The following is a 16,339-nucleotide window of genomic DNA, read 5'->3' as shown; positions in this document are numbered from 1 at the left end:
TAGGTTATGTTTTTATGGTCCTATTTTTAGCATATAGGTAAAACAGTAACGACTAAAATAGAATTATTAGAAAAAACCGTAAAATTATGACTTCTCATGAGACCAAAATTAGCATTTATGATATTATGTTCAAACTGGATATTATTATAAATTTCTATTAGAAATATCTAAGGTATGGTAGGAGCCAAAGATATTTTAACCTAGAACAAAATGACTGACAGAAATATAAATTTTCAAACAGTTTTTTTTCAATATACGGGCATAAAATTAGACAAAGAGACATTAGTCGATTTGAGCATAAATCTAATTTGACAATAAACTGAATGAATTAATAACAGGCATGATGATTACAGCAAAAAAAAACAACGAAACATTGGTTATTATTTTTAAAATTGTTAAAAACTTTACAATTAATGTATTATTTATTTTATAAGTGAGATTTTCGTTACATTACATAAAATAAAACAGCAATCCAATCGATATTTGTAAGAGACACGTCGTAAGTGCAAAATATGTTTTACCAAAAACAGCCAGCTATCATCATGCCTATTGGCCATTGACAAAACCACAACCATTTTAAATCTTGTAACACAGAAAGGAAACATTCAGATATTGTGAGATATTACATTAACTTAAAACTAGAGGCGCGCAATGACATATTACATAGAAGATAGAAAACGCTACAGTATACTTTAGTTTAAGAGGGTACCTATACATATTGGTTGATATACGCAAGAATAGATCTTCATTATTATGTAGTCTTAACATGATTGTATAAATTCACAGATTATTCTTTTTAATGTGCGAATTCAAATATATAATACGATAATAATGTGACCATCCGTCCCGCTTTGTGTGGGACAGTCCCAATTTAATTTTAACTGTCCCCCTGTTCAACAAGAGGAAGTGTCAGGCTTTAGCCAACTTCAGCTTAAAAATATAAGACCACAACGTGTATGACGCCTGAAAAACTAAATACATGAGAACAAGATGTTCAAGTAAATTTATTAATTTACTTATATGTGGATATATGTGCTTATTTTTTAGGCGTTTCACTTTGCCAAGACAAAAATAATGGTCACGTTAATCAGTACGGGTACATATTTGTTCTAATGTCATTTATGCGCTATCATTGCAAATTTCGCTTACGGCTACAAAATCTCGACGTTGTCTCAATTTTCATCTGTACATCAGTATTATTAAAGGCAAAGTAACTTGCGAATAAAATGTAACAGATCTCATTATTTAACCCCAGTTTCCACTCACATATAAGCAGTAAATAAAATACATTTCGTAAATTGATAATTGTATTGTTATATATGAGATTTGTAGAAAACTTGTTATATATACTTAATTATATGTAATTCATTACATGTGTAGACACAACAAAATACATGTGAAAAGGACATAGTTTCATTAATTTTTGTTAAGTAAATTTTTTTGTATATATATTATGAATATTTAGTTGAATTAGAAAGTGATTAACATTTAAATCACTGCGTTAGATCATACTTAACTACAAGTAGAATTAGCTACAGTAGAAAACATTTAACAATGACCTTATATAACTTTATAATAACACTTTGATATTGTACATATGAAAATTAATCGTCATGCTTGTACACAGAATAGTCTGCGTGCTTATTTACGCGGGAAAGAAAGTTAAACAAAAGCCTCGCTGTCATCGCAACGTCGCAACAATAACACAATTATTTGCTTTTTTTTTTAAATTCTATATTGACCTTATTACAATATTATGATGTTTTCATAAATGTTGATAACCTAGACTGAATGTCCGACTTCTTCTACTATAATACTAAAGGCCATATTCGTTAAATTACTGTCGTAACAGAAAATGTTGTACTAGTTTTTATTAAAATAAAAGTACTAAGATCAGGATCATGTTAACATTTCATTTCAACATGTTAACTACTTTTTCGAGAGTGGGGCACAAGATGGCGAAGTTAAGTTGTCACTGTTCAGAATTATATCTAGCGAAAACAATGTTATTTATCTTCATACATCTTCTTCAACATTGGTCTTCTGAATACAGCATAACCTGATTTTCCGGTGATCTAATAGTAGAACGCAGTTTCCCTACGTACTGATTATGTTTTTGGTTTTATGTGATTATATTTTTAAAATAATAAAATCGATGCGACGTTGCGTGCAGGCAATCTTTATGATTAGAAGTATTATTTGGGCTTTTGCTAAATTATTAATAATCAATTTATTTTAATTGGATGTGTAATTTATTTCTGTTTATTAATTAAACAAATATTAAACTGATTTTTGAACGGCTAAGCCTCAACGCGATTTTTAGGTTATTTTGAATGTTACCATAAATTTAAAATTAGACATATTTTAGCGCGAAACGGTTTTGACATTTATCTACCTATCTAACATTGTAGAGTAGTAATAGTCTTCAGTGTTCCAAGCTTAACAATAATGTGTACAATATTCAACTTCGGAAAGTTGATATTATTATAAAACATATGGCAATTCGAACTTTTACTACAAGTGTACTATGTCTTTTAATAGCACCTTGAGATATTGGTGAATGTGATAGAGATTGAGTTTTCACGGTGTACTCATTAGATATTTATATATATACATATACACGTCTTTGTATTAATTTGACATCCTTAATAATAAAAACGTCAAACGTAACATTAACTATTGGTATGTTTTGTCTTTTTCTTTCAATATATTTAACTTAATTGTAAAGAAAGTAACAAACCAGACTAATAGTTAACATAGATTTGTAAGCTTTTGTTTTTATGTATAAGAACATTATTCTATTGCAATTACTATTATTATAAACATGTGACATGATTGTTATTAAGTAAATTACGTTCACATGTGACATAATGCGGCAGGACTGGCATTCTATACTGTACAGCAGTCCAATGCCGCACTTATAAGTAAAATTGTGTATTTTGTCGCAGATCATAACCCAATCTCCAATGTTCCACCTTCAAGCCTTCATCCCATCCCATTGGCTTAGTCAGCTCCGTAGGATGGGACTTTCACTATCAAAATGTACTCATTACACAGCCAAACATGTTGACTGCATAAAAATATGCATTGCATGCAGGTAACTAATGTTTACGGATATTCATCACATAGAGATTAAACCCCAATTTTTTAGAAACACCTAGACTAATTAGGGGATTATATTTTTTTCTGTAAGATTTAACACTTTAATTACGTGTTCATTTATGAAAACTACCAGAAGAAATTTTGTCCATAGACAATTATCAGAAACAATTATGTAGACTATTTTATATATTAATCTAGTAACACAAATGTTAGATAATTTAGGTATTATTAATTCAATTGAATAATGTAAGATTTTATTTCAAAACATACTTAAATCAAGCTATATTTGACCGATTGTTTATCTGTCCAATATGGTTTTGCCAAAATTTTTATATATAAAGCTTAGAGTAATCATCACAAAACTATTGACAATGAAATAGTGTCACTAGTAACATTGTTCACAAGTTGAACTGTTTCTGCTCTAACTGAAAATGTTGGAAAATTTTAATTAGACAATAAAGGATAAAGATTTGGGTGACTACATTATGCAAATCTGTTTACCAACAAATTTCTATTTCAAATGATTCCTTTATATGACACCTATATTTGTATTTAAAGATTCCTTCGATAATTTCGTTAAAGTCAGTGAAAAAACATTGTATTATTAATTTTTGAGTACCATTTGACTTAACTTCACTTTAAAAGTTTGTAAATTGTCAGTTTATTGAAGATGTTTGTACGTCAAATGACAGTACAATTACAATTAATTACAGAGTAATTAAAACTTTCAACGCCAATATTTTTTATGTTTTACGGCTCTGAATACAAGTCCTTTTGAGCCCAACTTTAACAAATCCACTATACTCAGAAGTTTACAATACAAATTACAAAAATTAGAGGCGTGACATTTCAAAACAGAATTGTCAGCAACAGATGGAACATAATCAGGCCATAGACAAGAAATAAAATGGCTATATACCTATTGTTTCAACAATGAACTATCAAATGTCATATATAAAAAAAATGTTATTGACAATAACATTTAGTCTTAATATAATCAATACAAGCTTACCATTAAGCAATATTTCCAGCACTAGGATATGGTTTGCGAGTGGAGTACTAAACGAAGTTCAATGGACTCTAATAGATGATATCCATAAATATCAGTTGCACATTAATTATATTTTACAGTAGTATGCACTTGAAAGGGGCCCGGGAACCCCTTTTGTTTCCTCTCCTATATTTTTTACCGCGGCTTTCCTTGTCCTTGCGGATCTCGCGGACTAGAGTGTAAAACGCATCATCGACCCCCATCCGCGTCTTAGCTGACGTCTCAACGAATGGCACGTCGTAACTCCGCGCCACCTGAAAAATATAAAGAAAAATTTTAGCTTTTGTAGATGTTATAATAACATACAACGACGACCTCAGTGATCTAGCGGCGTAACATACGGCCGTACTTCCGCAGTCACGGGTACGAATTCTCGCACGGTAAACACATTTAATTTTTACTTACTTATTCATAAGTATGAATGTTTGTATCGTATATATAGTATATTATATGTTATACAGTATATTGTGTTTTCCATATAATTTATGTATTACAAAAAAGAAATCTACGCATTTGTATCAGTTGCTTGTACCCATAACACAAGCTCTGTTTTGCTTGAGACTAGATGGGGCCTTGTGAATTTTCCTGGGGTTATTATTATTAATGACAATATTCAACCGACACCATGAGACTCATAACTGAGAAACGCCGAGAGCGTTCCCAAATAAATAGATCCCTATTTGTAAACGGAATGACAACAAAACGCGAGAAATGCCTGAGATATTATTATTATACAATAATTTGTAAAATATTTGCTAACTGGTAAAAGAAAATTAATTTGGTTCCTACACATTATGACCTAACTTGACTGCGTTAAATACATAAAGGTTAAAAATTGCATTGCATTGCAATTGCATCTAAGTACTAGTTACAATTAAATTACTTGAAATTTAATCCAGTCCTACAGGGCCAGACGACCACTTCTCGCTCAACCATCAATACCTATATACCGACGAATGGGTGGTGTCCCGTCAGTATATGCTGGTAGCACAGGCAGGTACACCATTCCAATATCATCCATGTGGGCCAGGGATTGTTAGTAATGTGGACTAATGATCTTATTGCTAACAATGTACCATGTCAGGTTGAACTTCACATGGTTCAGTGCAACACGAGTTTGTCAGGATGGGCTACTCTCCTATTCATCTTATCGTCCTACACCAATGCCTTGCCAGGGTAAACCATTATCGCGGACGGGTGCATCATTAGATTATCATTCATAAATATATATCATCCATGTCAAAAAAAACTGCTCCCTTACCTAATATTATCACTATTTTAAAATTTTATTTCTGAATAAAGTTTATATAATAAATATTATTATTACTTTTGTTAGGATTCACATCGATATTGTCGAAAAATCTGATATTTTATATTAAAAGAAGGTAGGTTTCATTATTACTTAGTATCGTTAAACTAGTTGCGTATAACCCCCACTCATATCTTCCTCTTTGTATAAAAGGGAGGGTTTTTGTAACCTCCGGTGAAGCTGTAAGGCCAGCTACGGCCAACAGCATTAGAGTAGTCCGTAAAAAAAAAAAAGCCACGGCATTCTGTCTTTGAGCACAGGATGTGCTGGTTGTATTTTAAATGCTAAAGTGAATTGTTTAGAGACATAGTTAAATTAATGTTATATAGCTGTTATTTTATTATAATACATACTTTACTAGTACATAGAGTTGATATATCTAACACTTTACACGTAATAATCTTTACATAGTATAAAATGAAGTCGCTTCCGCAGTCTATTCGCTTAGATGTTTTCAACTACGCAACAGATTTTAATGCAGTTTTTAGCAATAGATAGAGTAATTAAATAATTGTGAAGCCGGGGCGTGTAGATAGTATAATATAAATGTAACATATGTAATGAATTTAGAAGCTATGTCAAACAATGTGCCCATTTTTGTGCTCCTAAATAGCTTCTAAATAAATAAAGATAAAAACAGTTTTAAACAAATTTATATCAGTTCTCTCATTATACATTATATATAACAGTCCACTGACATAATATTTGAGGTATGCAGGCATATACAATGTTTAATCAGACAACAGTTGCTCTTATGTATTAATTACTATGTGTCACCTACTCTGTCATGTCTAATTATAAACAAAAGTAGAGAAGGGAATTGTTAGTAATGTGGACCATGTCAGGTTGACCTCTACACAGTTACCTTTATGGTTTCCATTATGACAAATTCTCGGAAAATTTGACAAGATAGGCCAACTGATCTGAACTTATAATCTAATTTTATCATCTTCCACAGGTGCTCCAGCAGTGAAAACCTTTAGTGCAAGCAGGTGTACCATACCATTATCATCATTAAAAAAAAATTAAGGTAACAAAGTAAGTGCAACATTCTATAGATTTGTCTAAAACAAATAAAAACATGTATTAACATTACTCACAATTGGTTATTATTTGAAATGAAATGAAATTTATTGATCCTACAAAGGTTACTATGTTTACAATTGGTTTTAAAATGTGATATAAGATATAATATAAGGAACATGAATGGGTAAACAGGAATGACAGAATACCAAATGTGTACATACAAGGAAGTTTGAAAGTTGCGCCAGTTATAGACAAGTTGCGAAGTGATTTGATTTGAGACGAGACGAAGATTGAGCTGGTATGTGGAGGAACAAGGATTATGTCTTAAGGAAAGTATTATATGAATGTAGGTGGATGGAAAGGGAGAGGACGCGCTAAAAAAAGATGGATGGATTGTGTGAAAGATGACATGAATAAAAGAAGAGTATGTTCAGATATGACGACCGATGGAGATCAGTGGAAGAGAATGACATACTGCACCGACCACAAATAATGGGATAAAGGCAAGGCAATGATGATAAAAATATAAGAAATAGTAAAGAGGATAGATAACTGGCCTACAATATAGGTTGATTAATAACCTGTGTTTACTACTATCAGAAATAAATAACAATTTGTTGAATCAAAAGAAGTGCAGTTTGATGCAACTGGTTTATATTAGAAGTGATCACATCTCACATAACATTCTTATACTGATTTAGTTTATCAAATCATACAGTTCACAAGAGAGAGTATAATTTTGTCTCTAGGCTTCATAACACAACTGCCTTAACCATTATAGAATTTTTAAACCAGAAGAAAATTGGCTGCTTGACAACCGAATAATGTAATGTCAGTTGGACTTTATAACCCTCCTTTAGCTTCTCATCTGGATATTGTTTAACAAAGCAAGTAGCAAGAAAATCCTAATATGGGATGATTAGAAGGAAAGGCATTCTTTCATGTAATAATGATTTTTGGTACAAAGATAAATCATGTTCTAGATTTACATATCTAAATTTTTTTTATTAAGAAGGAATATATCATAACATCCTAACATACTAACTTTCACATCTATACAAATATATAACATTAAAGGGTCTGTTTGGAATTTTAGATTAATAGCTTTTCACTAAATGCATATGAAATTATGTATAGTCATTACATCAAATAATTTGAGATTTTTATTGCCTCTCCCTGTTAATCTTTAAGCCAGCTGGACCGATTTCTCCAGGACTTTCACTAGCAGTAGCTAAGTTCCTCCTATAACATAGGCAGTAACTAAAACTTATAGATTTTTTTTTATAGAACAATGAATTCTATTCACAAGAAGTTGCGGGACATAAACATGGAATTTGATTTATATTTTTTAAAATTGCCTTTTTCATGTAAGTACAGTATATGTACTTTCATATACATTTAATTAAAAGTTGTTAATTTGATATAACAAACAGGCACTAATTTCCTTTACTTATATATTTTGTCTATATAATTAATAATTTTATTATATCTATTATACTTGTCTGTCATTCAAGAGAGTAATAAAATTAATTTAAATTTTACAATATTTGATAGTTTTATTACTGAGTCAATTCATCTTACTTACCTAACTTAATATAGTCAGTATCAAATGAGATCAATGACATGGTAATTGCTTTGTTCACACATTTGTGTTTGAAATGATGTTATTAAATAATAAAAACTAAAGTACAATAAGTCACTATTATTCTTTGGAACACCTATGGTTGACTGGCAGAATATGCCCCATGGTGTGTCCCCATATATCATGTTAAGTCCACAAATGTTTATTTGTATTGTGTGTATTATGGGATAAAATGCACAGAAGAATCATATTTTAATGTGAATGCTCATATTATTGGTTACACAGACTAACTATATTTAGGTACCTACATATAATTAACTTTCTTGATAAAAAATTATGATAATGAGGGTGACAATAAAAAAATATGATACACACAATTATTGTTATACAACATTGAAGTTAAAAAAAATATAAATAAATAAAGTGATCAGAAAGCAGAGTTAAATCCATTTTCTAAGCACTTTAGAGTTCAAGATTTTTTTAGATTATATATAACTAGCTGTTCCCACGACTTCATCCGCATCATGGAATTTAACTTTATTTTTCTAAAATAAAAGTAGTTTAAGTTATTCCTTATTACATAAGCGACCTGCCAAAAAAAGTTCCGTCAAAATCAGTCCAGCCATTTCAGAGATTAGCCGGAACAAACAGACAGACAGACAAAAATTGTTATTTTGGTGTATGTACCGTATTTATATTCATATGCATATAGGTATATTGTTAAGTTGTTTAAGTGGAAAAGAAATTTAATTAAAATAGAAATTTGTAAACTAAAGGTTTTTAAAATATTTTTTACAATACTACACTTATTATTTAACAATAAGTGTGATATTGTAAAAAAATGTTTTTGAACTACACTCTAATCATGAACAGTTATATATAATAGTGCAGCCACAACACACAATGTTTTTGAACTCTACACATCATGAGTGGGAATTTTGAAATTATATTTAAATGTATAATTGTTCTATTCTCTCTACTTTCTAATAGCAGTGACAATAGTCATATTAGAAAGCTTTATAGTCTGAAAATGTAGACCAAATACCAACACTTAATTATCTTCACTTAATTTACATTAGATTGGTTGGAAGAGATCTCCTTCAGAGATAAGGGCATCCTTACTCATATATTTTTAACAACAATGTTTTATTTTAACATATTAATTTGGAGTCATCACACACATACATACATTGCAATTTATAAAGCTATCTTCATAATATACAAAATTTGTGACTGTTGGATGGATGGAATGTTAAACTTGATGAAATTTTATATGCATACAAAGTAGGTCATAAAATAGGTTGTTATCTATTTTTTTAGATAAGGGTTGGTCTAAAAAAAATTTGTTTATGATTTTACAATATAAAATAAATACATCAAATTTTGCACCCTTCTACCACCAGCCCCAATTTTTTTAATAGAGATATTAATTTACATGGCTACTCCATGTTTACCAGGATAGCTGGTAAAGTACAAAAATTTTACATTATTCAACTCAATATTGTTTTGAATTCATATAAATACTAATTTAACAAATAGTATTACTTTCATGTCTTACCATGTCTGCATGTACTGAGGCACATTTGTATTACATAAATTGTGTTTTTATTGGTGAATCATTATTTGTTATTTCCTGACATGTGTAAACATTATTTATTCTTTAGCAGACATTATTGAGACCTACTTCTGATTTAGAGATTACTTACATGAAATTATTGAATTGCTGACAATAAAACTAATGTGTGCATTAGTTGGTGATCAACTGACTATCATTATTTGTAACAACTGAAGGTCAATATTAGTGGTAGTATGAATGTATGATAAATACTCACTTCTCTGGCCTGTGTCATGTCGACCGCCCACGCCTGCAGGTCGCACTTGTTCCCGACCAGCACCATGGGCACTTCCTCGGCGTCCTTCACGCGTTTGATCTGCTCTCGATACGAGCCAATGTCCTCAAAACTTTTAGCACTATTCACCGCGAACACCAGCAGGAAACCTTCCCCCGTCCGCATATACTGATCCCTCATCGCGGAATATTCCTCTTGGCCCGCCGTATCGAGAATATCCAGCAGGCACGTTTCACCATCTATTACCACTTGTTTCCTATACGAATCCTCAATCGTAGGATCATACTCGTCCACAAAATGATTTTGTATAAGTTGTATAGTCAATGCGGATTTACCGACGCCTCCGGCACCTACCACTACCAATTTGTACTCGGTCATGTTGCGTCGAGATAGGCAAAATATTTTTCACACCAACAATGTCACTGCACCAAGAAACAACGCCCCAACGACGTGCCACACCTCTTGTATATTACTCACATCGGCATGGCTGTCGCGACCTATGTTATTGCACTCGCTGTATCCGTAAAACAGCTAATTAATGTATTATTAGAGACAAATGCAATAAATAACAATGAGGCGGTTCACTCACCCTTTTACGACACAAGAGTCAGTGTTGCTATTATTTTTATTATGATCATTCTATGTCTATACCGGAAATAACATAATGCTGACTCGTCTACGTTACGGGCAATGATATGCACTATACAGCCATCACGTACAAAATTGTCTATCATTAGCTGTTGTGGTTACAATTTTACAAGCCAAGTATAGAGATAATACAATATATTTTAATAAATGATTTTATTATAAAATTTAATAAGTATATAAAAGTATGTAATTAAATTAAATGCATAGATGTATAGCTACCATAAAGTTATATAAATGTTGGTTTCCTCTTTTGTCATTGTCATATATACAGTGTCAATGCGACATTCGAAATTTGACATTGACATAGGATTTGTCATGTCATCAGGTATTACTGTAACCTATTTCAATTTTTTTATTTATTGTTTATTTTTGTATTATAAATAATTCTTAAACACGTTTGGTGTATATTAGTTTATTTAAAGAATAATGCCGTATTTTTTATTGTATATTAATGATTAGTTAATTGATTATTGATCGGTAATAAAATATATATTGAGCAGCATTCCATTAGTAATTTAATAAAGATAAGCTATTAAATAAGGTAACTAATACACATAAATCTAAAATTTAAGTGTTTTATCTTCTATTCAAAGTTGTGATAATCATTTATGGCAACAGTTAAAACTAAAACTACAATATTCAAATAGCTTTTGGAAATATACAGTCAATGAAAATATGATTGATTAGAACGCCAATTTTGACATAAATTTAATTATAATAAATGTGTTGCATGACTGCTGTATAGTCCTAGGAGATGTGATTCTCATATTGTATTTTTAACTGGACATTTTATATACCATATTTGATGCAATAAATTATTATTGTCTCTGGTTTCAGAATCATGACCAAACTATTGGAATGGATATCAGGTATATCTGCTGTATTTGCAGTATGGTACTCATTGATAGCTGGATATGTGAAGCATCCACTAATAGAAAGTAATATGAAGTTAATATTATATTCGCCTTTGATATTCATTTTGTTGTTTGCCATATATGCACCTACAGTTATACTGTACCGTGTATTTACATTCAATAATTGTGAGCGGGCAGCTAAAGAGCTTCAACAAGAAATTCACCTAGCCGAAAAGGATTTGCATGGCAAGGGACTTAGGTGGTGATCGAGTCATTCCAATTTTAGCTGTAATGTTGTAATATTTAATAAATTGTACAAATTTATGTTTGTCTATTATTTGATATTATTTTTCTGGTTTTATAATAATTACACAGATAATGGGTTATCAAGCATTCTAGAGCAGTTACTTGTTGATATGTTGTGTAACTATGTATAAATTGAGATTTGTTTATGACCAGCTTTTACCCGCAACCTTTTTCATGTTACTTGACATAGTGTTAGATTTATAAAGTTTATATTGCTTGTATCTATCTCCAACTCAATTAGTATGGCTAATAAACATACACAGTGCCTAATTTTATGGAGGCTACTTGAGCTAAAATATTCTTCAAATATTTTTGTACCAGGAACCTTATTTTGTGTACACAAGGTAACTCATAAGAGAATCATTCATATTCACCATAGGATGAATGGTTTATAATGCATACACAAGATTTAGTTAATCTTTTTTTTATTAATAAATATTTCTATAATCATTTGTTACTCTGTACATTAAATAAATAAAACAATAATGTCTTTGTGATAAGATTTATTATTTAAGCTAATTTAATATAAACAATAATTTTATGCATATATATCTATATATACAAATGTAATTATTGTACAATCCATAAGGTATTTGGACTTAAATGTTAAATGTTCAATGTTATGTGGTGACATTACACTTTGTCATTTCATAAGAGACAAGCAAAATTATTTCAGTTCTTTTTAATTCAGCCCATGAAAGCGGATTCACTGTTGTTTCAATGCACGTGTGTAGTTAAGGCTATTAAATATTGTATATTTTATCTCAACAATTGGTCCAGTTTCAAAGGCTTTTATACAATAATTAATTTAGTACAACAAAAATAAAACCGACTTCAATCATTACTCATATTACCATCTGATGATCAATGATGATTATCATCTCACGATAAGGGCCGGTGTTATCCAGTTTAGATGTACCTAATGATAATAAACAGTATAGAATGCTGTATTTTCCAGTTGTTTTGAATTAATCACAAAATAACTGAACCGATTATGATGAAATTTCAATGGGACCAATCAAACAATTATATCCGTCTTCAAATGACGGAGTTTTGACGTAATAAACACGAAAAATAAATGCAACCGAATTGATAACCACTATTCATTGAAGTCGGTTATTTTTTTAATATTAAAAGTAATTTGAATTAGCAACAAACCAAAAGTAAATATATGACATAAAGAAGTATTTTTTTACCATAAACAAGGACGTTAAAATATGTACCTTAATCGTCTACACATAGCAATAAAAATGCGTTAGCATCTTAATACATATATTAGTTTGCGTACTAAAATTGGTGGTGATATCGAAGCATTACTAACGCCCTATGCACCTACATATATCGTAATTGTTATTATTATGTTTTCTTTTTCTTCTCTTCTTTCATTTAGTATAAAAACAACGATTTGCCTACACACAAGATTTATTAAGAACGTTTCTGATACTGTTGCGAAGTCGCTACCAATTTTAGCACCGTGTGTAGACATTATTGAGGGATTTGTAATTTTATTACAGTGGATCACTTATTTTAAAGGTATCTTTGGATCTTACATCTAATTATTAAAGCTGTCAATCTTAATTATATTTGCAAAATATATGACAACCGGCAAAATATCACATACATTTCTTTTAATATTATTTTGTGTAAGTAATAGTTTTACTTAGTGCAAATAGAGAAAAATACTTTTTAAGTTAAGATCATTAATATTTCTTTCATTCTTTTTTGATAAAAGGTAATGTAGTTTTTATTAGGTACTATATACGGGGCGTTTATTAACTTACTATGATTTCGTCTTTCACTTGAGTCGTTTAGCTCAAGGTGCGACATGTACACCGCACTCAGCCTGAGGAAGACTTCCGAATGAAGTCGAAACAATTGTCGCGAAAGGCGAAAGTTTATCTTTATTTCCCCATATATAGTAATAAAAATTTGTGTCTAAAGGAAATGTTAGTGTGCAGTTATTAGCAAGAAATCGTAATACAGAAAATATACAATTGAAATGTTAGAATATTCGTCTCGAATAGGTACGACCTAATTTATAATGATTCTATTTCTTTAAATGTTCCTGTCACAGCTCTTTTTTTGCTTTCTTTATTGCGTCACTAATTTTTACAAACAAAAAAGTAAATAATTTTTATTTATCAACAATTTTATGAACATGATCCGGCTCGTAGGACCAGTTTGGAGAGTTATTTTGTGTTTTTTTATTTAGATATGGACAGGAACATTTAGAAATAAATAGTTATTAAAAATTAAAAAAGTATTAAGTATATAAACAAAGAGATTCAATCAACACTCATGAATATGGATGCAAAATTAAGAAAACAACAATTTCGTTCATAAAAACGTTAAACGACCATAAACATATTCTAGATAAACATTGCAATCTTTTCCTTTCTTACCCACGATTCTTAATTTAAAACGAAAGTGATGAACTTCAGATAAAGTTAAAATGGTTTTGTAAATTTCTATTAGCCGTATTATGGATATAATTGTAGTACCTACATATTAACATTACTCAATCTTACACATTTCGTTCATAAGTATATAAAGGACATCTGATTTCCCTAGGAATCTGAATTACTGATGAAGGATGAAAGAATGAGGATAGGTAATATTTTTTTATATTATTGTACTGGCAAACAACCTGAAGATGATAGCCCTTAGGACATCACGTCATCATGTGATAGCCGTACCTCTCATGCGTTTTCTCGCGGTATCGTTCTTTGAAATTCAAGTACGTACAACATTTAAAAAAATTATGAGGTTGGTTTATAATTTAATATTTTTATATCTATTGAGCTAGACAAATTCATACTAGTTTTAAGTATTTAAAATTTAATCTCGTTATGTTCCCTTTCGTTCTCGTTTTGATCGAAGGCTCATACCTAATACTTAATAATAATTCCTACCTAAACTGTTATTTTCTATCTAATCGAATTAATCTAGAATTAAATATCTAATGAAACAATTCAATTCCACCATAAATAAAGGTATATCTAAATACTTATATCGCACCTCTAGATCTAAAGGGAGCTAACTCAAAAATCTTAATTTTTGGGTTATGGACATCTTCGAATTTGTCATTTCAATACCTATCGACCAATAAAGCAGGTTCAAAATTATTTCCCATATTCAACGTTAGGTGACGTTGTATACCTATTTTGTTGAACGAGCGACCACACCCCCGACGCATCGAAAACAGCGACAATGCCAATTGGTATCAAACTTACAATAGAAATGCACGTACCCGGCGTAAACAAATTAGAGTCATTTGTGTTGCACCCGTATTGTTGCAATTTGAAGGAACATTATTTCGAGTTGTCGCCATTTTGATAGCCAATGTTGAGTTAATTAATGAAACATTTTGAGTTGAACTACTATTACTGGTAAGGTCAGTACAATTTTTATTTTCATTTAGAATTGATTCTGTTTTGTTGTATCATTTTCAAAACTAATAATATTTTTAGAAAATATAAAAATATCGATTATTTTTTGCCATAAAAAGAGAGTGTTATTCCACGTTAATATAATTTTTATTTCATTGTGGCAATTAAACACTTAGTTTTATTTTAAAGATATTTTTTCTAATTAGATCTGTTTAGGTGAGTTCCGCCAAATACATTTTTTCTATATTACTAATAAGATCGAAATAAATGGTTATGGTTTTTAAATTTAATTTTACATTGTATTTACCCAATAAGTTACATAAATAAATACTTTCTATTTCAGGCAAACAATGAAACGTGGATGGTGTTTAGTAAATATGGCAAAAGAAATGGACAAAGAAATTATTTGATGTGCATTTCAATTTATTTTTTGTTGAACGGAAGGTTCTATATTTTTTATGTTGTGTTAGTTATCGAGACAGCTTTATTTGTTAAAATATATACACTTTAATAATTCCAGTAGAGACTGTCACTAATTATTTTTATAGTACTAATAAATGATATATTTATTAGGTCCTTACATATGAAATTGGCGTTTTATCGTACTGGCCACTTTAATCTCAAATATCTCCTCTTTGGTTAGAAATTCCAATTTCAATACAGCTATTTACTCATGCAATTATTTTCAAAAACTGTAAAACATATGTTTTTCCCATCTTTCATTTTTTTTGTGCCACTCAGTTTACTAAATGGAAAACTGAAAATATTGCGTTATTTACAAGTATTTACGAGATCATTGAGTTCCGCCAAGAGGCACCAATGCTGCAGAAACGGCATGAAGGATTAATTATGTGTATGGCGGTGGTGTCTCAAAAGAAAACACAGTGCGTTTTTGGTTCCAACGTTTTCATTTGGAAATTTTGGCTTGTAAGACGATCCCCGGGCGGCCGGAGTCTAGGGTTGATACTGAAAAATTGAAGGCTATTGTGGAAGCGGATACATCGCAAACCAAATCCGAATTAGCTGCAGGCCGCGGTGTTAGCGACAAAACGGTGTTTTAATCCACTACCCTCATGAATTGAGTGGAGCAAATCGACAAACGCGGGTAGACTGCTGCGTTACTCGATCGAATCATTACCTATGACAAGTGGATCTTGTACAATAATCGGAAACACTCATCGCAATGGCTGAACCCTAATCAACCAGCCAAATCCTGCCCCAA

General features: G+C 30.7%; 1 protein-coding gene across 1 annotated transcript; it reads right to left on the bottom strand.

Moving 5' to 3' along the window:
* Positions 1–4,041: 4,041 nt before the first annotated feature.
* LOC131841498 (GTPase HRas) lies at positions 4,042–10,538 on the bottom strand. The gene is made up of 2 exons (XM_059189819.1): positions 9,903–10,538; positions 4,042–4,407 (listed from the first exon to the last, which is right to left on the bottom strand). Exons 1-2 carry the CDS (start codon positions 10,296–10,298, stop codon positions 4,228–4,230), a joined length of 576 nt encoding a protein of 191 aa, XP_059045802.1. The 5' UTR covers positions 10,299–10,538; the 3' UTR covers positions 4,042–4,227.
* Positions 10,539–16,339: the final 5,801 nt, after the last annotated feature.

Source organism: Achroia grisella, unplaced genomic scaffold (assembly GCF_030625045.1).
Source record: "Achroia grisella isolate CSIRO2021 unplaced genomic scaffold, CSIRO_AGI_Agris_v1 utg17986, whole genome shotgun sequence".
Taxonomy (NCBI): domain Eukaryota; kingdom Metazoa; phylum Arthropoda; class Insecta; order Lepidoptera; family Pyralidae; genus Achroia; species Achroia grisella.
This window is presented reverse-complemented; position numbering and strand designations above follow the sequence as displayed.